General features: G+C 62.8%; 2 protein-coding genes across 3 annotated transcripts; both read right to left on the bottom strand.

Annotated features, from left to right (window-relative positions):
* On the bottom strand, positions 1–4445 carry Peak3 (PEAK family member 3). 2 transcript variants are annotated; one of them, XM_063228932.1, is made up of 4 exons: positions 4388–4445; positions 3644–3726; positions 2593–3125; positions 1–2063 (listed from the first exon to the last, which is right to left on the bottom strand). In XM_063228932.1, the coding sequence occupies exons 2-4, from the start codon at positions 3723–3725 to the stop codon at positions 1269–1271; spliced, it is 1410 nt and encodes a 469-aa protein (XP_063085002.1). In that variant the 5' UTR covers position 3726; positions 4388–4445; the 3' UTR covers positions 1–1268. The 2 variants fall into 2 exon arrangements, with proteins under 2 accessions (XP_063085002.1, XP_063085001.1); XM_063228931.1 differs by lacking the exon at positions 4388–4445 and having other exon boundaries at positions 3644–4381.
* A 2250-nt stretch (positions 4446–6695) lies between these two features.
* Lingo3 (leucine rich repeat and Ig domain containing 3) lies at positions 6696–20184 on the bottom strand. Its single transcript, XM_063228927.1, has 3 exons — positions 20026–20184; positions 18788–18954; positions 6696–10341 (listed from the first exon to the last, which is right to left on the bottom strand). The coding sequence occupies exon 3, from the start codon at positions 10294–10296 to the stop codon at positions 8515–8517; it is 1782 nt and encodes a 593-aa protein (XP_063084997.1). The 5' UTR covers positions 10297–10341; positions 18788–18954; positions 20026–20184; the 3' UTR covers positions 6696–8514.
* Positions 20185–25925: the final 5741 nt, after the last annotated feature.

The following is a 25925-nucleotide window of genomic DNA, read 5'->3' as shown; positions in this document are numbered from 1 at the left end:
TTAGCGGTATATTTCTTGAAGTTTAATGTTGTGTTTGTGATACTGAAGTATTTGCTTTAATTCTAAATAAAAATTTATATTTTACTTTTTTATTGCTGGTTGAAGATGACTCGGACCCTTGTCCTGGAGGAGCCCTCGGTGGCCGAGGTCTTGGGTCTGTCGCCTTGGAAAGTTAGGCGTGAATCCACTGTTCTCTGCTCCCAAAAATCTGAATAAACGTGGTGACACCTCCGTGCCCTGTGTGGACTCTGGTGTTGCTGGGATGGGGACCATGGGTGGAACCAGCAGGGGTGGCCCCCAGCCAGGAAGGTAAGGCAGGGTCCCTATGCTGTGGGCACCCGGGCTAGGATCTCGGCCTGGCGCACTCTGCTGCACCATGGACATTGAGGACACTTTGTGGCCTGCCCTGTGTGTGGCCCTCAGGTGCCTTGCCTTTGGAGGCTGCTAGCAGACCCGGAAGTACTGGGCAGGGGACAGCAGTGCCAGTCCAGTCTACTGGAGAGACACAGGCACCAGCCTGGCTCTTGGTCCCATAGGGCCGTAGCGCCACCTGCTGGCCACATCTGTGTCCTGCCCTGGGCTGACCCAGCTCATTGGCCGGGACCCCTTGCAGCGTGGGTTGAGGGTGAACTCCAGGCAGGAGGGTGTGGGGCGTTGGCAGGAGCGGGCCTGGTCCAGTGTGGGGATTGCTGTGGGAACAGGAAGGGTGCCACTGGTAACTTGGGGCCCACCACCTCTGAGTCTAGGTCCTGCACCCTAGCAGTGAGCAATGCTGCTTGGTGGAGGCGCTGGAGGGTGGCAGGGTAGGCACCCCAGGGGTGCTGCGTGTGCAACGGGCCTGGGCCCTGACTTGCTAGAGGGAGACTGGGCTGGGGGACCCCTGCAGAGTGGGGGGTGCTGGGAGGCCACCACCTGTGATTGTGGTTTCCAGTGCTGCTGGTGGCAGGGCTTCCCCGAGTGGCCTCCCCAGGCCTTTCATCGCTTGGGGACGGTTGTCCAGCCTGGGCTTGAACTTGAGATGGCCCTGCCTCAGCCTCCGAGTGCTCAGGTGACAGCCACGTGCTTCCCTGCCCCATTCAGCAGGCCGTAGTTGGCAAGAGGCCAGCGGTCATCCTTTACACCCACATGTCCCCCTTGACGCCAGTGTCCACTTCGCGGAGACGGCGACTGGGCCCAGCACCCCAAGGGGCGCAGCTCTTGGGGAGGGCCGGGCTTTGAAGGACGCGGGTGTCCAGAGTCCGGAGATGCCACCCCGCCCCGGCCAGCGGTCACTCGGGGTCGGCCCACAGCAGTTCGAGGGCCTGGGCCAGCGAGGCCTCGGTGGCCGAGGCCAGGTACCCGCAGCACAGCCACTCCTCCAGGCCCGGCGCCGCGCCGCCCGCCGCCCGCTCCGCCAGCTGCACGAGCAGCAGCGCGCGCCGCACGCGCAGCCAGGTGCCCAGCGCAGCCCCGCGGGCGCGCAGCCCCGGCCCGGGGCCCCAGAGCAGCGCCTGCAGCGCGCCCCGAGTCCCGGCCGCGGGGGGCCGTGCGCGCGGGAGGCGGGCCGCCAGGCGCCGCAGGCCGGCGGCCAGGGCCGAGGCCGGGGCCCGGTCGGGGCCCAGCAGGGCGAGGAGCAGGCGGCCCAGCTGCGGCGCGTGGGCGCCCGGGAGGCCCGCGGGGCTCGGGCGGACCCGGCCGAAGTCAGCCAGCAGCAGGCGCGGGGGCCCGGCGGCCGCGCAGCCCCGCGGCGTCGCCAGCAGCAGGTTTTCGGGGCGCAGCTCGCTCACGGCGGCCCCCCGCGCCTCCAGGAGCTCCAGGGCCGCGCTCAGCTGCAGCAGCGTGATGGCCGCGGCCCACGCGAGCTCCTCCGGCCGCCGCTCCCGCAGCTCCGCCAGCCACTGGGCCACCGTGCGCTCGGGCACCTCGGCGGCCAGCAGCACGCGGCCCGGCCAGGGCGCCCCGGGCAGCGCGCCCTCGGACAGCAGCCCGCACAGCCCCTGCACGTTGTAGTGGGGCGGCAGGCAGGCCTGCAGCTCCAGGCCCCAGGCGTGGGGCGCCTCGGCTCCGGCTCCGGGCTTGGGCACCTGCGGGACACGGGCGGGCACTGTGGCACTCGGCACACCCGGACCCATGCCCGCCCCGGCCCACCCCACCGGGCTTGGGACGCCGATTCTCGGCGGGGACACCCAGGGAGGAGTTGGGGGGAAAGGAGAAGGTGGCCGGGGAGGGCGGGGACTGGGAGCCGGGAGGCTGAGGTAGGAGGGTCGCCACAGTAGGCCAGCCCCAGCCCGGGGACACAGCGAGTTCAAGGCAGCCTATTACATAGCAAGAGCCTGCGTCAAAAGCAAAAAAAGGGGGGGGGGGGGTCACAGGGGGCAGCTCTTAAAGTCCCCTGGGTAAAGAGAGAGGTGGCCACGGTAGGTGGACCACACGGGGCCGCCTGGTGGCCCATGCGTGTCCTAGCCCGGGGAGGCTGAGGCAGGAGGATCCCCACGAGTTCGAGCGCAAACTGGGCTACGGAAGTTCCAGGCCAACTGCGTGGCGAGACCCTGCCTCTCAATACATAAATAAATGCTAAATAAATGGCAGGCGGGCCCCGAGCTGCGGGCTCACCTTGGCCGCCAGCACGTGCCACGCGTCGTCGCCGGCGCGCACCACGCGGTAGTAGAGCGCATCCCCGCTCTCGGCGCAGGGCGCGAGCTCCAGCAGGCGGAAGCTGTGGCCCGCGCCGCAGGGGCCCGGGAGGCCGCCCGTGAGCCGCGCCCCGAGCCGCGCGTGGATGGCGCGGAGCCCCTGCAGCTCGCGGGCGGCCAGCGCTGCGTGCAGGGCCTCGGGGCCGTGGGGCCCGTGGAGCCGCAGGCCCAGCGCCGTGGCCGCGTCTTCACCATCAGCATCGTGGCCCGAGGTCAGCTCTGCAGCCGGACCGTCGGGCCCCGTCTCTCCCTGGCACCCGTCCACACTGTGGGACGCCAGGAGTGGCCTCCGGGGCTGTGCCGGGCGGGCGCCGGGGACTCCGCGAGTGGGCAGGGACTTCGTCCGAGTCAGGGTCTTCTTGGGCAGGGGCGGGGGCTGGGAGTCGGAGGAGAGGGACCCGGGGGTGCGGGGCCGGCAGGCCTTGGAGGGCAGCAGGCCGGCGCGGACCTCTCCTGTGCAGGAGATGGGGGGGGGTGTTGAGAGTCTGGGAGGCCATGGAGCCCTTGTGACCACATCTCAGCCTCGACTTCCCCATCTCTAAAATGGGAATGATGCCAGGCATACTGGTGCAGGGCTGTCATCTCTGCATGCTAGGAAGCTGAGGCAGGAGGATCTCTTGTTTGAGCCATAAAAAATAAAAAGTCTGGGGATGGAGTGCAATGCAAAGGCCCTGGGGTCTGTCCATCTTCAGTATCACAAATAGAACAAAACCTAACTAGCCAACTGCCCAGTGTCTGTAGGTTAGGAGGCCCAGCCCTAGTTTGCAGGTAGGGAAACTGAGGCTCCAGAGCAGTGACCTAGAGAGACCCATGCCTTCCAGCCCCCAAGGAAGCCCCGTTTTCCTGCCTGGCTGTGCAGGTGACTGTTTAAACTTCCCTCCCGGTGCCCTGTGGCCACCACTGGTTCCTGTGTCCCGGCGCTCGCAGCCCTCCCCGCCATCCCGGCCCAGAGCCCCCAGCTGGCTGCTCACCAAGGTTGCAGTAGGTGGGCTGCGCCATCAGGCCCAGGTCCCTGGGCTCCGGGGTCTCCGTGGCTGATTCGGGGCCACTCATACTGTTGGTGGGAGGGGCATGCCGGGTGACAGAGCACACAGCTTAGGGGCTGAGTGCTTCCTGGGGGCTGTGGGGAAGGGGCCCACCGTGTCACCCGCTCTGACTGCCTGACTGGGTGTCTTGGCCAGCCCTGGAGCTGCTGGGTGACCCTGGGTGAGTTTGTTGCCCTCTCTGACCCTTCCTGATTCACGAGACGGGCCTGCCACCCATCCATCCTTCAGGCCTGTATATCCTACGCAGGGGCAGAATGTGCAGCCCGCAGGATGGGGTGTCCAGGGGGGCAGCGGCAGGGGGTGACAATGAGCGGGAACCATGCCTGAACCCCGCCACACGCCCAGCCCACCCACACTGCAGGGCATCTCACTGTCCCAGCCCCCGGGTCCCCACCCAGCCTCAAAGACTTGCTGTTTCTGAGCCCCCTCGGGTGGCACACGTGTGTCGTCCCAGCACTCTGGGAGGCTGAGGCAGGAGGGTTTCACCTTCTCCAGCTCAGCTTTAGCAACTCAGCAAGACCTTGTCTCAAAAGAAATCTTAAAAAGGGCTGGGCAAGGGGCTGGGGCCGCAGCTCAGAGAGGGGGCGCTGGGCTTGATCTCGGGGACTGGGAAAGGGGATCAAAGCAAAGAGCACAGAGCTGCGGCCTCTGCCGGGCCGGGGTCCCTACCTTCAGGCTGGAGGGACTCGGGGGACACGGCCTCCGCGGTGGCTCTGGCTGGTGGCCACAGAGCCTGTGGAGCAACTCTGAGGTCACGGGCTGGGCCCGGGGTGGGGCGCGGGGCCCCTTTGCTTCACTTCCCCCGTGGGGTTCAGTCAGCCCGGCCTCCCCAGGGTGGTGGAAGGGCGTCCCAGCCGGGGAACAGCCTGGGCGAAGACGGGACCCCGAAGTCAGCAGCCTGGGGGGGTCGCGGAGGGCCACAAGCTCCCCACCCCCCTGCTGGGGTGGGCGGGTGGCAGCGGGACCCTGAAAGCCTGGGGCCTGGGGACTCGGCCCTTCCGGGAGCCATGAAACCGCGCAGCTTCTCCTGCGGTTTTTCAGTTCCTGAGAAACACTTTCCCCTGCGGGCTGCCTCAGGAGCCCCCGTCCTGTCCCGAGCCCCCGAGTGTGTGACCCTAGGGGGCGTCACCAGCCCACCCTGTGCCCCCGGGAAGAAAGAAACCGCGGATTTTGTTCTGTTTTGATGTTTGAGGTGGGGTCTCTCTAGGCAGCTCGGGCTGGCCTCGAACTCACAGCAGGCCTGTGGGAGGCGGAGGCTGAGGCAGGAGGATTGCAAGCTGCAAAGCTTGAACAGCTTTGACTTTGCTAGATTCCGTCCCCAAATGCAAACTAAAACGAGCTGGGGTCGTCGCGTCGCTTGGCGTGAAGGCCCTGGGCAGGGAGTTACGTAGCCCAGCCGGGCAATCACCTGGCAGGTTACAGAGGACGGGGGGGGGGGGGGGTCGGAACCCCCATAAAGCACATCTGAGTCGGGAGCTGGGGTTGTGATGCGCCGGGGTCTGGCGTGGGCTTGGGCAGCTGCTCCCCACTCTGCCCCATCTGGGATGAATCCAGGGTGCCTGGGCCACCAGGCAGACGGTGCTGTCTGATGCTGTTTTGGGGGGACCCCAGACTCCCTTCCCAGGGCCTCTTCTTAGGGCTCACTCCAGCTGGGCCCTGGCTGCCTGCAGAAGGAGGGTCCCCCTTGGCTGGGGTAACTTCTCCCACAATCACCCCGAGATATGACAGGAGGGGGGACAATCTTGGTCCTGTCCTTGGTCTTGAGTCAGAAACTCAGAGGCGCTGGACCGGGAATGGCAGCTTTTCTGGGTGGGGAAACTGAGGCTCACGAGGCCCACTGAAATCCCACATACTCAAGGGGCTGAGGCAGGAGGATCACTTCAAGATTGAAGCCAGTCTGCGCTACACAGTGAATTCAAGGCCAGCCTGACGCTGGCTCACGAAAAAAAAAAAAAAAAAATTAGGGAATTACAGGTGTTTGCCTATATCTTGGCAGGAGGGATTGGAGCCTGGACTCCAGGTTTCTGCCATTTTTCTGTGCCTCAGTTTACCCTTCTGTCAAGTGGAGCTTGAATAAAAAGCTTAATTTTTTTTTTTACAGTGTTAGGGATTGAACCTGGGGCCTTTCTCTGACCTCCATCCTCAGCCTCTCTGTATTGTGTATTTTCAGATAGGGGCTCATTAAGTTGCCCAGGCTGGGTTAGAACTTGTGATCCTCCTGCCTCAGTTTCCCAGGGTGCTGGGGTGACAGGTGTGTCCCACCATGCCTAGTGATAAAGCATTTTTATTACTGTTTTTTTGGGACGTCAGCCCCCCACCCTGTGGCTTCCCAGACCTCCGGGTTGGAGGGAGGTCAGAGCCCACTTCTCCTTCTGCCCCACCCCCACCCGAGCTCACCGCAGGAGTTTCTCCTAGGACCCATAGTTCTTCCTAGCTGGGTCTCATGGCCTGATTCCTTCTGTCCTGTTTTTTTATTTTATTTTATTTATTTATTTAGTCTTTTTCAGACAGGGTTTCGCTGTCAGGCTGGCCTTCAGCTCACTGTGTAGCCCAGGCTGGCCTTGAACTCACAGTGATCCTCCTGCCTCACCTCCCGGGTGCTGGGATTACAGGCTTGTGCCACCCTGCTCAGCCTGGTTTTTTCCTTTATTGAGACGGGATCTCTCTGTGTAGCCCAGGCTGGCCTTAGACTCCCAGTGATCCTCCTGCCTCAGCCTCCCGGGTGCTGGGATTACAGGCTTGTGCCACCCTGCCCAGCCTGGTTTTTTCCTTTATTGAGACGGGATCTCTCTGTGTAGCCCAGGCTGGCCTTAGACTCCCAGTGATCCTCCTGCCTCAGCCTCCTGGTGCTGGGATGACAGGCCCGGACCACACACTCAGCTCCTTCTGTGGGACCTTAGGACCTGGCCCAGTGCTTCCCTTTCGGGGGGCCCCCTTCCCATCCCTCCTCCACAGGAATAATAAAAACAACCTGAAGTTTGTTTATTAAATCACTTTCCGTTTTATTGGATTCCAATCAAATACAGCGGGATGTGGAGAAGGAGGTGGGCAGAGGGGTCTGGGTTTGGGTTGGGACTGGGGAGAAAGGCCTGGGGACCCCCAATACTGAAGCTGTCACCCCCAGTGCTGCCAGGAATGCATCCCTCCCTCCCCGCCCAGTCTTTGTGTGATGCTAAAGGCACTTGGAGGCTGTTTGGAGGCCTTGGGAATCGTCATGGCAACAGGGTCAGGAGGCCTTCCAGGTTGTCATGGCAACAGGGCCTGGAGGCCAAGGAGGACCACCGTGTGTTCTGCCTGGCTGGGCTCCGGGGCGGAGTCTGGGCGGCGGCTCCATACCCCTGGCCTGCACCCCCCTGGTCACTGCACACTGCAGGCAGGGACAGGGGTCACCGAGGCCCAGTCCACGGCCCAGCTGGGGTCCTGCCCAGTCCTTTGCACAAAGCCAGCTTCAGACCTGGCCACAGTCTCGAGGGAGCCAGGATGCAGGAAAAGCCACGCAGCGTGTCTGCAGGCCGGGACTCGAGCCACGTAAGGAGAGAAGACACCAGCGACCTGGGGGTCCCGGTCACCAGCAGAGAACACACTGCAGGGCAGCAGGGCCAGGGCCGGCTTAAACATCTCCCAGCGCAGAGGTCGGGGTCTGTGGCCTCTTGAGTTCCTGTGCCTCCTCCCGAGACAGTGTCCCAACGGTCATCTGGCTGAGGTAGTCTGGTATCTCCTGCTTGCTGCACCCCAGCGACGGGCAGCTCACTACCTGCAGTGGTCTGGGGGGAGGGGTCTTTCTTCCCCAGAGCTGCAGCTGAGCCTGGGATTCAAACTCTGGTCCTAGCTCTGCCCCCCAGTCACAGAGACCCCATCCTCTCGATGTCCCTCAGTGCTCTGTGCGAGGCGCCTCCCTGTTCAGCCCACTTCCCTGTCGCAGCCCGAAGTTGCGTGCCAGGGACCGGGAGGTGCTCTCAGTTGTCTGCTCTACGCCCATCCGGGGCTGCTCGGTTCTGCAGGCCAGAGGCTGGGAGGGACCCTGAGGCTGGGCATCGAGGGGCTGGGGGTGCTGCGGATGCCAGGGACAGGGCTTCTAGTGGGCGCCCCACTGGCCCACAGGTCCCAGAAGGAGGGAGGGAGGGGAGAAGGAAGGGGACCTGGCTGCGGGACCACGACAAGGGCCACTCGGGTGCACTGCTGTGAACTGCGTGTGCATTACGTGTGAGCTGAGTGTGTGCCGCTGTGCACCGCGCGTTTCTGGTGTAAACTGCGGGTCCCCAGCATGGGCCGGGTGTGCCTGGGAGGTGTGAACCGGGTGTGTACTTGGTGTGAAGCCAATGTGCTAAGTGTGAATTGAGAGTGTCCTCGATGCGAGCTGAGTGTGCCCTGGGTGTGAGTGGCATGCCCTTGCCGTGGGCCGGGTGTGTCCTGCAGGGAAATGAGTACCCGCGTGTGGGGTGTGCACGCGCCCCGCCCAGCAGGATCTGGGGCCCTGGTGTGAATCTGGCGCACTCTGGGTGTGAGCAGGGCTGACCCTCTGTGCACCCTCCCCTGGGGCGGCTGTCACCCCGGACACACAGCTGCAGGGGAGCAGGCTGGGGGCACCGGCACCTCCTGGGGCCCCTCACCCCGCACCCCCCATCACAGCAGGGTGGGGGGGCGCGGGACACAGGCGGGGACCTTTAGTAGAGTCCCGAGAAACTGCAAAAAGACGCGCTCGGCAGAAAAACAAGCTGGGCGCCCACAAAAACAGCGGGGTGGCGCCCTGCGGCCGGCTGCCACGGCCCCCGGCGGGCGCACCGGAGGACGGCGGCTCAGATCATCTTCATGTTGAACTTGCGCGCGCCGCCCTGGCCGGCGGCGGCCGCGGGCCCGTCCACCTTCCGGAACGAGTACTCCACGGAGAAGTGGTTCTTGTGCTGCCCGCGGCCGCGGCTCCACACGAAGAGCAGCAGGAAGCAGAAGAGCACGACGCCCAGGAAGGTGATGCAGCCCATGGCCGTGGACACCAGGACGGTGGTGAGGTCCAGCGGGAAGCGCGCGGCCGCCTGCGTCTCGTTGCGCGCGTCCTCCGGGGTCCGGTTGGCGGCGGGCTCGGGCCGCACGGTCAGCGTGGCGAAGTAGGTGTCGTTGCCCCCCGCGTTGCTGGCCACGCACGTGTAGGTGCCGCTGTCCTGCGGCCGCGTGCCCAGGATCTCCAGCGTGCCCCCGGGCAGCAGGCGCGCGCGGCCCGTCCCGCTGGTGGCCGTCACCGCCCGGTGCTGCGGCGTCACCCAGGCCACGCTGGGCGCGGGCTCGCCCTCGGCGCGGCACAGGAAGCGCACGTCGTCCCCCGCCGTGGCCGTGACGTGCTGCAGGCGGCGCTCGCGGATCTGCGGCTTGTGGCACACGAAGTACTCGAAGAGCGCCGAGTCCGGCAGGGTGCGCAGCGCGTCGCCGCGGACCTCGGCCGGGGTGGCGCAGGCCGGCAGGCGCCCGTCGAAGTTGAGGGTCTTGCGGCGCTGGACCACCCAGAGCAGGCGGCAGTCGCAGGCCAGCGGGTTGCCGTCCACGCGCAGCGTCTCCAGCGTGTTCACCGAGTGGAACGTGGCCTCCTCCAGCGTGGACAGCAGGTTGTTGGAGAGGTTGAGCAGGCGGATCTGCCGCAGGCCCAGGAAGGCCTGGGGCTCCACCACGGCCAGCAGCGCCCCCGCCAGGTGCAGCTCCCGCAGCCGCACCAGGTCACGGAAGGAGCCCCGGGGCACCGTGCTGATGGGGTTGTAGGACAGGTTGAGGCAGGTCAGGTGCGCCTGGTGGCGGAGCGCGGCGGCGGGGACGGCGGTGATGTTGGTGTGCGTGACGGACAGCGAGGTCAGGTTGAGGCCCCGCAGGCTGCCCGCCGCCACGTCCTCCAGCAGCGGCCAGTGGTCGATCTCCAGGTGCAGCAGCCCCGACAGCTTGCAGAAGTTCTGCTCCTCCAGCGTGGCGATGGCCAGGTGCCGCAGCCGCAGGGCGCCCAGGCCGCGCAGGTGGCCCAGCGACTCCCCGGACAGCGCCGTCAGGTTGCAGCGCTCCAGGGTCAGCTCCTCCAGGGCCAGCAGCCCCGCGAAGGCCCTGCGCGCGATGAACACCAGGTCGTTGTCGCCCACCTCGAGCGTGCGCAGGCGGCGCAGGTCCTGGAAGGTGTAGTCCAGCAGGATGACCAGCTGGTTCTCGCTCAGGTCCAGCAGGGTCAGGTTGTCCAGGCGCGTGAAGACCCCGGGCGGGATGAGCTTGAGCTGGTTGCCCCGGAGGCGCAGGACGCGCAGGCGGGGCAGGTTGGCGAAGGCGCCCGGCTCCACGTGCGCGATGGCGTTGAGGCTGAGGTCCAGCTCCTCCAGCGCGGGCAGCGAGGCCAGGTCCCCCGGGTTGAGGCAGCGGATGCGGTTGCGGCTCAGCTCCAGCACGCGCGTCTCGGCGGGGATGCCGTCGGGCACGGCTGTTAGGCGGCGGCGCGCGCAGGCCACCGCTCGCGTGGGCGCCGTGCACTCGCAGCGGGCGGGGCAGCCCCGGGCCGGCGGTGGCGCGGCGGGCAGCAGCAGGAGGTGCAGACTGAGCATGCGCAGCCAGCAGGTCATCGTGCGGAGCCTGGCCTAGGGCCGTGCCAGCATCCTCACGCGCACCTGGGGACCAAACAGGGTCAGCACCTCCCTCCGGAGCCTCTGGACCCGGCCTAAACCCGCCAGGGAGGCCCGGAGCAGGTCCCCAGCGTGGGATCCCCCCCAACTCTTCTACTGGGGTGTGACAGAACTGAACCCTAGAAACTGCAGGCTGCATGGCCAGTGGTCGGAAGGTGGCACCAGCCCATGTGTCCATGCAGAGAGGGATGGTCCACCAGGGCTGAAATATTACTCAGCCAGCAAAAGGAACATGGCAGTGACAGTTGCCACAGCAAGGGTCCACCTTGGGGACAGTGTGCTCAGGGAAAGATGCCGGACACGGCATGGACTCTATGGACTGGAAATGCCCAGGACAGGTGACTCCAGAGACAGGAAGTGGGCCCGAGGGACTGGGGAGAGGACAGGTGACTGATCACAGGGACTGGGTTTCTTCTGAGTTGATGGCATGGTCTGGGGAGAAAGGGATGGGTGGTTTTGCAACCATGTAATTGCACTAAACACCACCAAATGAACTGGACACTGTTTAGTTTTTGGTATTGGGGCTCGACCTCACAACCTCGCCAGGCACGAACTGTACTTAAAGGGTGAGTTTATGTTACGTGGTTTGTCAACTTTTTATTTACTTACTTTTTTCGGTACTGGAGACTGACCCAGGGCCTTTGGGCCAAACTCTGCCCCAGCCCCTGTTTTTTTTTTTTTTTTTTTTTTTTTTTTTTTTTTTTGAGACAGTAAAATCACTAAGTTGCCTAGATTGGCCTGGAATGTTCGACCCTCCTGCTTCGGCCTCTTGAGGACTGGGATTACAGGGTTGCCCTAAAACTCAGCTCCGAGATGTGGATTTTTACCTCCATAAAATGTCATCAGAGAGAGGATTCACTGCACTGGAGAGGAGCTACAGGAACCCAAGGTATGGATTTTGCTGCAAACGGTATTAACCTCGGGTACCTATTATCCCAGCAGCTGGGGAGGCTGAGGCAGGACAGCTGCAGGCCTGAGGCCAGCCTGAGCAACTCACTGAGACCCTGCATCAAAACAGAACATCAAAAGGGCCAGGGTGCAGCTCAGAGGCGAGCGCCTGCTCTGGGTTCCATCTCCAGTGCTGGGAGGTGGCACAGCCCTGTCATCCCAGCACTCGGGAGGCTGAGGCAGGAGGATCCCTGAGAGTTCCCGGCAGCCTGAACTGCATAGTGAGACTCTACCTCAAAAAAACCCCAAACCAAGGAAATAGTAATAATAATAATAATACATTCATTGATGCTTATTTCTCCTGGCCTGTGTGCACTGGGAATGAGTGACCAAGGACCTCGCTCTCGGGGCTCACACCAGCAGCAGGGAAGCACGGATGGCTCAACTGTCTTCTTGTCCCCCCGGCATCAGAGCTCAGCCCTCGGCGTCCCCCTGCCTCTGTGGCCCTGTCTTCTAAACCTCTCTGACCGCCCCTGGAACCCGCAGTGTTTTAATTCCCCGAGGCCTGCCCAACCCTTGGACTGAACCTTCCGCACTGCGAGCCTCCGTGGGCCCCACGGGCGCCCCCTGCTGGGGACCGGGAGTCATGGCACCCCCCCTCCCAAGGACGTTCTGAGGACTGGCTCAGGGGGTGCAGGGACCTCGCTGTAACGGTGTTTCTGCAGTTGGGGTCAAGTCAGGACGCTCACACTGGCCGAGGTGGCCGTGGCCCAGGGCCTGGCAACCTCACAGGAAGGAAATTCGGACACCCAGACTCCGGTGGGGGAACAGAGCAGGGAGAGATCAGCGCAGAGACTGCAGCAACGCGGCTGAGGCCAGGGAGCCTGGAGCTCCGGGATCTGGGGGGCAGCAGAAGGAGCCCCTGAGGCTCCAGATGGAGAGCAGCCCTGTCCATACCTCGATCCCTGTACTGTGTGTCCAGGGTGCTTTGTTACAGTGCGTTCCAGGCTGGGAGCTGCCTGTGCAAAGGCCCGGGGGCGAGGTGGGCACAGAGTCCTGGGGCAGCGACCTCCTGGCTGTGTCTCCTGGCTGCAGGCCTGTCTCCCCAGCTACCCCACCCCCCACCCCAGCTGCAGCCCAGCTCAGGGGTTGAGGTGGGCAGGGGAGGAAGCCAGATGGCGCTGCTGCTTCTGCCTGGGGCCTCCCATCTGCCAGCAGTTTATTTTTGGCAACTCAGCAGCTGAAGCCCCCAGGGGTGCCCTCAGGTCCCCTGACCCGGCTCTGGGGACCCACTGAACCCCTGGGAACCCCGAGTGAGACCAAGCTCACCAGGAACCGCATCCCGGCCTGGTCCATACTGGTGACAGCAAGCAGAATGGGAAGTCACAAACCAGGCGCCTGCCTGCCACCCCAGCCCGTGGGAGGCTGAGGCAGGAGGATCCCTGTGAGTTGAAGGCCAGCCTAGTGACTTAAGTTTCTTAATTTTGGGGGGTTCTGGGACTTGAACTCACAACCTCACGCTTGCCAGGCAAGCGCTGTGCCACTGAGCTGTATCCCCAGCTCACGTTAGTTTCTCAGCAAGACCCTGACTCAAAATAAAAAGGGCTGGAGATGGAGCTCAGTGCAAAGGCCCTGTGGTCAGTTCCTAGAATGGCAGAAGGGAGAGAAAAGCAAAGGTCACCTTGGTGGAGGAGAGGTCCCATGCACACGTGTGTGCATACACACAGAAGGCTGTGTGACGGGGTGGGGGGCAGAGGCTGGGGAGATTCATCTTCAGAGTTTCTGCACTGTCATTTTATTTATTTATTTATTTATTTATTTATTTATTTATTTTTTTGGTACCAGGGATTGAACTCATGACCCCATGCTTGCCAGGCAGGTATTTATGCCACTGAGCTAAATCCCTAGTCCTTGCACTGTCACTTTAAACAGTGAGAAGCTGGAATTCCTCAAAGTGACCAGCAATAGGGGAGAAATGAGCTGGTGGCACACGCCTGTCATCCCAGCTCTCGGGAGGCTGAGGCAGGAGGATCGCTGTGAGTTCGAGTCCAGCTCAACCTAACAAACAAAGCCCCAGGGACCCCAGACTCAGTGGATCCTCCTGCTTCAGCCTCCCGAGTGCTGGGGTGACAGCTGTGTGTTACCACACCCCGTCGTATCCGCTGCTGAATGTGGGGGACCCACAGTGCCTAGCCAGCTGAGCCTGGTCTTGGGGGAGGTCACGGAGCTAAGCTAAGTGCCCATCAGTGAGGGCCGAGGAGGGCGGCCCCAGGGGAGACAGCGGGCGCCCAGCTCCGTAGAGGGGCATCGAGGTGGCAGCTACCCCAGGGGAAGTCATGACGGGACAAAGGGGGCCTCCAGTGGCCTCAGGGGGACACAGCAGGACACCCCCAAAATGCTGGGAACCCCACCGTAACAGGAAGGTCGCGGCAAGGGAACCCCAGGGGTCCCCGCCCGGGCTGCCCAGGCGCCCACCGGAAGTGACCTAAGCCAGCCGGGCTCAGCCGGGAGTGTAATCCCCTGCCTGCCTGCCTGCCGCTGGGCTTTCTAGGTCACCCCGCCCGGCCCCTCCGGAGTCCCCGGAGGGGACAGGAGGACAGACTGGCTGCTGTCACGCCCCTCGCCAGCTGCCCGGCCCATGATCCCGGCCGCTCCCACCTCCAGCCTGCCCTGACTCTGCGGCCACTGCTGCGTGTGTTTCTGCTTGTCCCGGAGATGGGGGACAAAGGCTCACGGCCTATGCTGGAGGGTCGGGGCCCCTATGCTCTCAGTCCCTGAAGCAAAACTATCAGCAAGAAGCGGGACCTGGTGACAAATGCCTGTTATTCCGGCCCTCGGGAGGCTGAGGCAGGAGGATCGCCATGTGTTCCAGGCCAGCCTGGGATGCACAGTGAGGCCCTGTCTCTAAAAACAAAACAGAAAACCCAAAACCCAAAACGAAAGCCTTCAGGTAGGAACACAACCGCCGCATTTGTCCTCTGTGGGAAACAACTTCATAGGCTTAGAGTGAAACCAAAATCCTCCCTGCAGGACCCGCCTGTCCTGTCCCCTCCCCACCTCCCTCTCGGCCCCTGGCTGACCCGGCAATGCACCCGGTTCCGGGCTGCCCCAGGACCTTTACACAGCTGTGTCTCTGCCTGCACAGCCCTCCCTGCCTGGCCTTTCACCTCACACCGGTCCCACTGGAAATGTCACCTTCCTGGCTACTCTTGTGACACAGTCCATACTCCTGTGTCCCCAAAGTGCCAATCAAATCTCCACGTAAAAGACCGGAAGCACCTGCAGCGTGCCACACCCCCACACCCACTGCTGGGGCCCTTTAGGTGGAGTCTGGCTCCCTGGGTGGGCAGGACCAACCTTCACCTCATTCTCCGTGCCCCTAGGCTGTCCTCCCTCATCCCATCAATGTCTGTCTCAGTGCCACTACTGCTGGCTAAGGCCACCTCCACCATCCCAGCCACTGAGACCCTCACTTGCTCCCTGTGCCCCAGGACCTTTGCATGCCCCACAACCTCAGCAAAGGTTCATGGTACTGTGCTTTCAGTGGGTGGCTCTGGGGCCTGAGTTGGGGCCTCTAAGACTGCAGCGTTCCTGGGGAGATGGTTGCCCACTCCTCAGGTACCACTTGGTCCTTCCTGTGGGGACCAGGGAATTCCCAGAGGAGAGCTGGGTGCACTCACATCCTGTCCTGCTAGTTAACCTCTCCCTTTCCCCTCCTTTAAAAAATACAAACCCAGTAAGGTGGTGCCTATCTATAATTCTGGCACTCGGGAGGCTGAGGCAGGAGGATCGCTATGACCCTAACCCAGTTTCAAACAAACAATCCCCCCCCCAAAAAAAAACCCAAAACAGATCAAAGACAGAACCCTTCAGCTCTTCATCTAGAACTTAAAACGTGGTCCTGTTTTGGGAAGAACTTTTTTGTGTGTGGTCCTGGCATGCAGTCCGGGGCTGCCCGCTGAGCTCCATCGTTGGCTTAAATCTCTAAGTTGCCCAGGGTGGACAAACCTGCCACCCTCCTGCCTCAGCCTCCCGAGTGCCGGGCTCACAGGCCTGTGCCTGTGACTTTTTTTGGGGGGGGGGGTCCTTTTTCCTTTTTATCGGTACCGGGGATCGAACTCACGACCGCCTGCTGGCAAGGCAGTCACTTATGCTGCTGAGCTAAATCCCCAGCCCTCTGTGCCGTGACTTTTAAAGGCACGGGATTTTCAAAGCAGCGGAGAGATAAACATGGAGACCTCAAGTGGATTCCAGTACCAACGGGGCAGAAGCCGCCCGGGGCAGCCACTCAGAGTCCAGCAGGACACCATGATCCCTTCTTGCTGAGTGACCCTGGTGGCATCTGTACCCTCGCTGGCCCTCAGCTGTCAACCTGCGGGCACAAGCACTCCAGGGCGCCCCGCGGGCTCTGGCTCTATAATTACTCCTTGGAGGAGGACGGCTGATCCCTGGGGCCCGCCCAGCCGGGCCACTCGAGCTGTGACCTAGTTTCTCCCTCTGTCCTGATGGCACGGCCTGCCATCATTCCCCCCACAGGGGGCCGGGGGGACAGAGGGGCTTTCCCTCTGTGGCCCTGGACCTCACTGCCCGGGAAGGTTCAGGAGGCTGGGACCCCACTCCTGATGGCAGCGGGGCGGGGGGGGGGGCGGATTCCCAATTTTCTGTTCTTGTTTGTAGAGCCAGCGTCTTGCTGTGGGGTCCAGGCTGGCCTTCACCCACCCTGAATTCGCAGCAGTCCTCCTGCCTCGGCCTCCCCAGTGCTGGCATACCTGTTGCTCTGCTGCCAGATTGCACTCTTGAACTGCTCTCCTGGTGTGGGGACACTGTACCCCTACAAGACCTGAAGCCAGGCAGAATGGCTCATGCTCAACACCCACGCTGCTCAGGAGGCTGAGGCAGGAGGATCACCAGTTCAAGTCTAGGAAATTTAGGGGCTTTGTGAGGCCCGGTCTCAAAATAAATGGACCCAGCGCCAAGACCCGGGTTCCATCCCCACCGAAGGCCAGGGAGAAAATCGGGCCCTGCAGGCTGGGAGGCGTGGGCTGCCATCTCCGGTCTCTGTCCCAGTGTGCCTGGGGAAGGGACCCGCAGGCCCCCCATCTGTCCCCCTCGGGCGTTCACTGAGCTCGCTCCCTGCCAGCTCTTGGACACTGTGTGTCCCCTGAGCTCTTGACCTGGGCCTCTGACGTCCCCGGCGTCCCCAAGATGGGCCACTGTCCCAACCTCACCCACGACACCCGAGCCTGCAGCCCCTCCCCCACCCGTCAATGAAACCACCAGCCCTCTCCTCGAGGAGAGACACCCAGAAAGACACACACTGCAACACTGCTATGACTGCCAGGCAACAGGGGACAGCTGTGTCCCCGCACCCTGCCCGAGGGAACAAGGATGAGCCCCGTGGCACAGGCACGAAGCCAGAGCCGCGCGTGGTGGCCCATGCCTGTCATCCCAGCACTGGGGAGGCTGAGGCAGGAGGGTTGCACAGTTGAGCCCAGCCCTGGCAATTTAGTCACTCAGCGGGACCCTGCCTGGAGATCAAAAATAAAAAAGGCTGCAGATAGTGGTCAGTGTGATGCTCTTGGGTCCCGGGTTCAAGACCCAGTGCACAAAGAGAAAAAGGAAAAAAAAAAAATCCTGCCCTGGGGCTGCTGGCCTTGGCACTGCCGTGGCGCATGCGCTGCTGGGCGTTGGGGGGTCCAGGAAGGGACGCAGGCTCATTACCATGCGGGAGCCCGGGCAGCGGAGGGGGCGGGCCTGGGCCAGGGAGGGAGGCCGAGCCGGGACTGCACGGCCCCACCATCCCCTGACCGCCACCCCCTGACCACACCGGCCCTGATGTCCCATACCCCAGCCCATGCAGCCCCGAGCTCCCCAGCTCTCTGGGGGCACAGCCACCCTATGACAAGGGTCCTACTCGGGCTATTCTGGGGGTGTACTAGGGACGGGCTACCGCTGAGCTGCACCCAGTAAATGTATGGGTTTTTTTGAGCCATGCGCTTGCCACGTGTTTCATGCTGGTGATCCTCCTGCCTCTGCCTCTTAGAGCTTTTTCTCTGTTTTGTGGTGCTGGGGATTGAACCCAGGGCCTTTGCACTGCGCTCCAGCCCCAGCCCTTTGCATTTACTTTGAGACAGGGTCTTGCTAAGTCACCTAGATGTCCTGGATCTTGTGATCCTCCTGTGTCAGCCTCCCAGAGGGCTAGGATGACAGGTCTGCTCCTTCACACTGGTTCAGAAGTCACTTAGTGTGTGCCTGCGGTATGCCTGGAGCCATTCTTGCTGGCTAAAACACCAAGTCTGCTACTCTGTCTAGGGGAGCGGAGCGGGAGGGGGAATCCGTTGTCACACTGGCTGGATGGCTGAGCTACAGGACAATGAGCAGGGGAACCAGGCCTGGGCCACCACAACGTGGCTCCCAAAGGCGTCTGCATCCGAATCCTGGGACCTGTAGCCCTGTCACTCACCATGGCCGGAGGGACCCTGCAGCTGGTCTAAGTGACAGACTCTGAGGGGGACCATCCTGACCAGCAGGGCACAGTGATCCTCAGGGTCACCCTGAGCAGGCACAGGAGAGCCTGGGAGAGGCTGAGGCAAAGCTGCCAGCTCTGCAGATGGAGGAAGGGGCCACAAGCCAAGGGTTGCAGGCGCTGCTAGGGGCTGGGCTGGGGACCAGGCTCTCCCAGAGCCTCAGGACTAGTGGGCTTGCCGCCCCACCTGGACTCAGCCCTCAGGGGTCCATGTTGGCCTCCAAACCCAGGACCATGAGGCATAAATATTCGAGCTTGCAGCCCGTAGAGGGTGGCTGACTTTTCAGAGCCCCCAGGTTTCTCCCTGGGCCCCCAACCCCTAGGAACGGGAAGGGGAAGGGAGCCCTGCGCCTCCATCTCTGCAGACAGAGGAGGCTTAGGGTCCGACATCTATACCCAGCCCAGGCCAGGGGCCTTCTAGGGGCCCCTCCCCACACAGCCCTCCAGTGGGGTCCGAGCTCCGAGCCCCCTCCCATCCACTGCAGCCCCTGCTCCCCACCACACTCACCCCAAGTTGTGCATCTAAGCGTGGAATGTGGGGGCCCAGGCTTGCGCAGCGCCCACCTTTCCTAGGTGTACTTTTGGGCTGCTCTTCGAGGTCCGTTTTTGGGGACTCACTGCCGCCCCCCAGGACTGGCCTGTCCTCCGTCCTAGATCTAGGCTCTCCTGGGCTTTCAGCCACGACAGCCCATTAGGCCCTAATTAGTTTCCATCTGCTGTTTCTCCTGTCAACCCCTCGGGGGTGGGGGCCTCCCGACCCACTTTTCCTGGGCAGCCTGCATGTGGGGGGCTGTGGATCACCTTGGGGGGGCCCTAGATCAGGAAGCACTTGTTCAGGGCCTACTGCATACTGCCGGCCGCTCACCCACCAGCGCCGGCGGACAATGAAATTTACTGCGGAGAAAGGGACCCCGAGGGTGGGAGGTGCCTCAGCCGCACAAACGCAAGGGCGTGAGTTCGAGTCCTGGTACAAAAAGAAAAAAACAAAAGGGTCCCAGCAGACCCCAGTTCACTTACGTGCCCTCAGCTGGACAGGAGCCCGGAGCCCGCCTCTCACACCGGCTCCTCCCCGCTGCGTCTGGGCCCCCGAGTGCCATGTGGGGTGGTGGGCGGCTTGCTGGGGCGCCCGATGTCCTCGATGTCCTCGGAGCGCGCTGACTCAGGGGTGCCCGGGGGTGACGGCGCTGTGGGCAGACACAGGCAGCCTCAGCCCGGATCCGGATCCGCTGTCTGTTCCCCTACACCAGGGCCCTTTGGAGGCAGCGGCTGATCTGGGGGTGGCAGGCAGTGCCGACCCCCACTTTGCAGATGAGAACCCCAAGAGCCCCAGGTCCTGAGCTCCTGTGGAGGCCGCGTTTGGAACTCCTGAGCCTGGGTGTCCCCAGCCGGTCACCCCACGCCATTCGGGTCCTTGGAGGAGCCCAGGGGGTCTGCAGAGGGAGGCAGAGGAAGCAGGGTACCCCGATCCCCAAGAGCCCCAACTCTGGGCACACTTTCCAGTCCGCGCCCCTGCAGCTGTCACTCGCGAGCTGCTGGCCTCTTCGGGAGCCCAGGACGTTCCCTGGGCTCCGCTGTCCCCAGAAGTCCCCAGCAGGTCCCCGGGGCTCTCCAGACGGGCCCCTTCGCTCCTGACCCCCAGGAACAGACGGGCTCGGCTCGCTGCGGGGTGCGAGGTAAATCTGAAGGTTCCGGGGCCTCCATGCCCCGAAATTCCCTTTCCTCAGGGTTTGGGGACCGGGACCAATGGCACCCCAGTGCCCAGGCACCGGCGGCGCTGCCCCGCTGTAAGGGGCTCTGCGGCCACCGAGGGCCCCGCATTTCCCGTCCCCGCGAGGTGCGGCCCCCAACTTGTTGAATGGGGCTCGCACCCCCCACCCTCGGGCCAGGCCCCGAGGCCCCGGGCCCCCCAGGCCCAGCCTCGGAGGGGGGCGCAGCCGCCCCCCAGCTCCCACACAGGCCCGCAGCGCAGGGGCTGCGCCCCGCACCCCGAATCCTCCTCCGCGAGCTCGGCTCCGCCGCCGCTCGGTGCGGGCTCCGGACCCCGGCGCCCCAACACGGGGGTGGGCGCAGGGGTGCAGCCGGGCTCCCCGCCCGCGCCGGGGTCCCCGCGTCCAGGCCCGCGCCCCCCTTTCCCCCGGCTCCCCGCGGTCCCCGCTCCTCCGCGTCCCCCAGGCGGCGAGGGGACCCCGAAGTTTCCAGGGAGAGGGGCGCGCGGGCGCTGCGCGTGGGGCCGCGATCCCGGCTGCGGCGCTCACCTGGGCGGCTCCGCGCGACACCGACTCGGCGCTGGGCCCGGCAGACACGAGCCCGCCGCCTCCCGGGCTCCGCCGCTGTGCACGAGCCCGCCGCGCGCGCCCGCCGCCCGCCGCCCGCCTCCCCTGTGCGCGAGCGCGGGGCGGGGGCGCGCGGGGGCCGCAGGTGTGCTGGGGACACGTGGGCGCAGGTGGGGGGGCAGGCCAGGGCGCCTGCATCTGCGCCGGGACTCAACGTCCCCCCTCCCCCTCCACCCCTCCTCCCCTCCCCTACGTTCTCCTCCCCCCTCCCCTCCCCCCTCCCCTCCTCCCCCCCTCTCCCTCCCCCTACCTACGTTCTCCCCTCCCCCACTCCCTTGTCACCCCACCCCCTCCCACCCGCACCCCTCCCTACAGACTGCGGGAGAGGAGACCCGAAGGGGGGGCGGGGGGGGCAGGGGTGGGTGAGCGGAGAAAGTGGGGTTAGGGAAAGGTGGGGGCGATCCTGTCTGGAACCGGCCACCCCCTCGCGTCCCCACCCCCACCCAAGCTGGACCTCCAGGGCCTGCAGCTGCTGCGGTGCCCGGGAAGCCGCGGAGGGGACAGCTTAGCTGCTGGGCCCTAGAACCTGCCAGGGCTCCCCATTACTTTTTTTTCCTTTTCTTGCCTTAGTGAGGGGAGCCCTGGGCCTTTGCACTGAGCTACATCCACAGCCCTTCTACACATCAAAAAACTGTTTAAGACGGCGGGGGGGGGGTCTTGCTCAGCTGCCCAGGCCGCCCTGGACCTAGCGGCCCTCCTGCCTCGGCCTCCGAGTGCTGGGATGACCGGCGTGCGGCGCCCTGCCTGGCTTTAGCCGGAGTCTTTCCGGGAGGCGCTGAGCCCGTTCCTAGGCTTGGGCACCTCAAGACTAGAGGAGGCTTGGGGCCCCTGGTGGAGGCACCGCATGGCGTCATTGTTGGGTCCCCATCCACACCCCGGCCGGGAGGCTGTGACTGCCCAGTGGCAGCAGCCAGGGCAGCAGGGCGGCCAGAAGCGGGCGGCCAGCCCCTGGACACAGCGGCCCTCCGACTTGCTCCGGGACTCAGATACCGAGTGTCCCCAGTGAGCCCTGCTGCTCCCCGGGAGCCTGCGTGTCACCCCGCACTGCCCACCCGGTCCCCAGCCCTGCCCCCGCCCTCTGTGTCCTCCGCAGCTTTGCTGGTGGCTTGGCATTCGCTCTGCCACCTGTGACTCAAGCCGGCTGCGTTCCCAGACTGTCGCGTTGGCCCGAGGCCCAGAAACTGCATCCCTGGAGGCCGGAGGCCAGGGCCCCCATGGGACCAGCATGAGGTGGGCAGATTCCTTGGGTGGCCGAGGAGAGGAGAAGAGGTCCAGGGAAAGGACACGAGAGCCCTGTCCCCAGGGTGCAGGGCTGCAGCACTGTGTGACCTAAGGGAGACCGCTTCCCCTCTCTGAGGCCTTGTGGCTCTGATTTTGGCCTCTCTGGGCTCTTAGGAAAAGGCGTTGATTGAGCACCTACCAAGGGTGTACCAAGTGGAGGGATCGGGGATCAGGGAGGTTACCCCCAGGAATGTGAGGGACAATAGCCAATCATCTGGGATCAAGTGTAGGTTCTCCTGCATCCCAGCCCTGTGACCATGGTGGGGGGGAATCTCTCTCTTCCAGACTCAGTTGTCCTATCTGTGAAATGGGTGAGTGGAAGAGTCTCTTGTCTCAGCCAGACCTGGTGGTACACACCAGCAATCCTGCCCTGCATGCAGGAGGCTGAGGCGGAAGGGCTGCTGCCGGCTACATAGCAAGACCTTGTTTAGGAAAAAAAAAAAAAAAAAAGGAAGTGTTTCTGTGTCCCAGGACTGAAGATTCTGCCCTCACTAATGGAGGGGCAGGCCAGGGGGCCCCGTGCCTCTGTCATCAGGAAGAGGCTGGAGGCCAGGGCTAGGCGCAGGGCCTTTGCACCAGCTGTTTCCCCACTCCCTTCCCCTTGAGTCACCCTGCCACCACACGTGCCTCCGTTCCTCCTCGCCAGCCTCCCTGGCAGTTCCCCGAGTTGCTCTGTAATTTGCTGATTTATCTTGTTTGTTCTCTGCCCTCCCCTGTCATCCCTGCACCTCAGCCCCCCAACATCATCGGCGTCTAATAAGCAGCAGGGCACATGTGAGCCAGCAAAGTGTGGCATCAGGCAGCGTGCTTGTTCCCAGTGCGGGCTGTCTAAGGCCATCGTTCCTCGTACCTCACCGAGGTGCTGGCAGCTTCCTGAGACTGAGACCTTCGGCCCCCTCCCCCATTCCTCGCATCCTTTCTCTTCTGAGTGCTGGGACTGGAATCCAGAGCCTTCCCACTGAGCTGCAGCCCGGCCCCTTTTCTGGTTTTTATTTTGAGACGAGGTCTCGCCAAGCTGCAACCCTCCTGCCTCAGCCTCCCCGAGGACTGGTGGGTGCCGCTTGCCTTTCTTTCCGTGGCCAGAGCCTCTGTCTTCTGGTGAGAGCCAGTGGAGGACAGGGGCTGCACCTGAGTTTGGGGGGGACCTGGTGCTTAATAAAATGCTCAGGCTGGGTGATCTTGGGTCGTCGCTCTCCCTTTCTGTGACCAGGTCCCTGCAGGTCCCCTGCACTCCTCTCCCAGAGCTGCCTTGATGGGGCGTGGGAGAAAGCGTGGGAAGGGGCTGTAGGCTGGGTCACAGCTTCTCAGCTACCTGGTTGCCATGGAGACGGACCACCTGTGAGGGGGCTGTTGCCATGGAGATGGACCACCTGGGAGGCAGGGGCGGAGCCAGCTGGGGATGCAGTGGGCATCCTGGGGGGCAGGGAGGTGACCGCTGACTGTGGAGCCCTACCTGGCCCTCTGGAAAGGGGTGTGTGTGGGTGCCTGGTGGGGGGCCCTCTTGTCTGAGTCCCCCCAGTAGGAGCTCTGATGTGGTGTAATTATTTCTAAAATTAGATGCCCTCCTGTCCCCCTCCCCTCTGGCTCCCTTGTGACTTTGGGGATCTGGTACGGCTGTCACAGCCCCGAGGGGGTCTGGGGGACAGGAGCTCTGACAAGTTCCTTCCCGCTGTGACTGGGGACAGTCCTGGGCCCTTCAGGCAGAGTGGTTAGGAGGCTCGGGCTGCAGAGGTCTGGGCCTGGGCCGGGTGTGGCTGGCGGTGGCTGTGTGACCCCAGGCTGCTGACTGACCTCTCTGACTGCAGGTCTCCATCTGCTGAGCGCCTGCAGCAGTTGTGGAATATTTAGGAGGTCGCCTGACACGTGGCCAGCGGCCAGCGGTGAAATGAGCTAGGACAGTTTCCAGAGTCGCTTTCTGTGCAATGCCAGGGCAATCCCTGGGCAAGACCCTGGGATTCGGGGTCCCCACGCAGCCCCTGCCAGCACACACAGGGCGGGGAGACAAAGGCCCCAAAATCAGCGCCACAAGGCAAACCACCAAGGAGATCAGGGCTCCGAAGGTCACACCCTGTAGGCTGCAGGGGTGGTGGTGGTGGGAGGGAGAGCCCTTTGCAGGAGGCTGAGGCAGGAGGATTGCAAGTTGGAGCCCAGCCTGGGCAATTGAGTGACTATAAAGTGCATTTTCCGAGCATGGTGGCACATGTCTGTAATCCCAGCAATCGAGAGGCTGAGGCAGGAGGATCGCTGTGAGTTGGAGACCAGCCTGGGGTACCAAATGACTTCAAGGCCAGCCTGACCTACACAACAATACCATCCTATCTCAAGAACATGAATACACAAACCAAAAAAAGGCCTGTTGTTTTCATTTGAGACAGGGTCTCGCTATGTACTCAGGCTGGCTGCAAACTCGTGTGATCCTCCTGCCTCAGCCTCCTGAGAAGGTCCATTGATTGCAGGCAGTGATATTCCCCTGCCCTTTCCAGTAGGGCGATGGAACCCAGGACCTTTGCTCTGAACTGCATTTAGGTTTCTGTTCTGCCTGGGCTGGGCTAGAACCCAAGATTCTCCTGCCTCGGCCTCTAGTAGCTGGGACAGGCCTCTACTTTGCTCCTCTGTGTAGATGGGTGGGTTCAATTTGCTACTGTCTCAAGAAGGATTCCTATTTTTCTGTCTTTGTCTGGTGACCTTATATCTGAACTAGAAAACTAGTCTCTGGAAGAATGGGGGGTTGAAACTATGTTATGTGTCCTTTAAAAGCTTCGAGATCGATTCTATGTTATTTTATTTTGTGGTCTGCGGTGCTGGGCATAAAACCCAGGACCTGGCACAGGCCAGGCGAGTGTTTACCACCAAACCACATCCATCCCTTTTGATTTTCTTTGGACCTAAGATTGCTAAATTGCTAAACTGTCCAGGCTGGCTTCGAACTGGAGATCCTCCCGCCTCAGCTTCCAGAGAAGCTGGGATGACAGGTGGGTGACAGGCCTGGTTCAAGTTTGATCTCTGCCCACCTTCCTCTCTAGACCCCTCCCCTGGGTGACCAGGTTTCACCCCTGTGTCCCCAGCTCACCCCAGGTGGCCTGGGCCTTGTTCCTGGGAGACTCCTGCCCCCTGCTGGCTGGAGCACGCTGCACTGGCCAGTCCAGGGCCCGTGACCAAGTGTGTGGGCAGCCTTGGGTGGGGACCAGGACGAGCTGTCATTGGCCAGATACAGACACCCACCTTGAGCTCACAAGGCTGCTAGATTGATGGGGGAGGTGGATGTGGGGACAACGGTCCTGGGGAAATTTGGAGCCTGGACGGTGGGCAGGATGGGGAGGGTCCCCACCCACCACCTTGAATCCTGAAGCCCTGCTTGTGGGCAAAGCCCATGTGCCTGGCCACCCTGTTGGTTTTGTAGTGCTGGGGCAGACCCCAGGGCCTTTGCATGGGCTCCCTCTTCCACCTATGTTACCTTTAATTTTGAGACAGGGCCTCACTAAGTCACTAAATTATCTGGGCTGGGTTTGAACTCACCACCCTCCTGCCTCGGCCTCCCAGAAGCCAGAATGACCGTGCCCCATGCCAGGCCGGAAGCTGCCCCTCTGTAAACCTGCTTCTCTTTATGTCCTAGGTTGAGCCCAGGAGAAGCCGGGTTCTTCTCCCATTTCACCGACGACCGGGAAACTGAGGCCAGGGAAACTGCAGGGGGCGGGGAGGGGTCGGGGCTACACAGTGGAGTGGTGTAGGATCCCCCAGAGGGTCTGGGGCTGGGTTACGGGAACAAAGCTTCTCTGAGGCAGGCGAGGAGTGTCTGCTTTCAGAAGCTTCCAGAACCTGTGGGCAGGTGGTGTCCTGGGGTTTCCATCCGCCAGATCCGGGGTCACGCTGGGCTCTGCTCACTTTGCGCTGCAGTCTTCAGGGACCTCTGTCCCTGCTTGGCCAGCGCCTGGAGGCCAGGGCCCTGCTGACCACGGCAGCTGCAGCAGGCTGGGGGCAAGGAGCTAAAAGCAGGGAACCCGGGCCAGAGTCTGGGGTGACCCTCCGTCACTGTCATCAGCATGGCGCGGCCCGGGGAGCCACAGGCCAGGATTGATAGCGGCCAAGATCAGGGGCCCCGGGGCCCCTCATGTCCTCCCTGTGCCCGCCCGGGCCCTTGCCTCAGTCCCGCTCCAGCTCCCTCTCCCTTCTCGCTCTGCTCTGACTCCTAGTGAAATATTAAATTTTCGATGTAATATTAAAGGTAAAACATTAAATATTAAATTTCTCCTTCTAAAATATTAAAACCCACAGAACTGGCTAACACCCCCTGTTGACCAGAATCTTCAACTCCGGAGAGGAGCCCGGGCTCCTCTGTGTCTTTAACTGGCACATTTAACCACACAGAAAATACAATCTTTTGAGCGGGGTGTGGTGGTGCTCAGCTGTCATCCCAACACCCAGGAGGCTGAGGCAGGAGGACTGCCACAAGTTTGAGGCCAGCCTGGGCTACACAGTGAGTTCAAGGCTAGCATGAACTACATAGTGAGACTTTTTTTGTCTAAAAAAAAAAAAAAAGAAAA

Source organism: Cavia porcellus, unplaced genomic scaffold, assembly GCF_034190915.1.
Source record: "Cavia porcellus strain 051 isolate PalLab524CR breed Dunkin Hartley unplaced genomic scaffold, mCavPor4.1 scaffold_17, whole genome shotgun sequence".
In the NCBI taxonomy this organism is placed as follows: domain Eukaryota; kingdom Metazoa; phylum Chordata; class Mammalia; order Rodentia; family Caviidae; genus Cavia; species Cavia porcellus.
The sequence above is the reverse complement of the archived record's forward strand: the minus strand, read 5'-3'. Positions and strand labels throughout refer to the sequence as shown.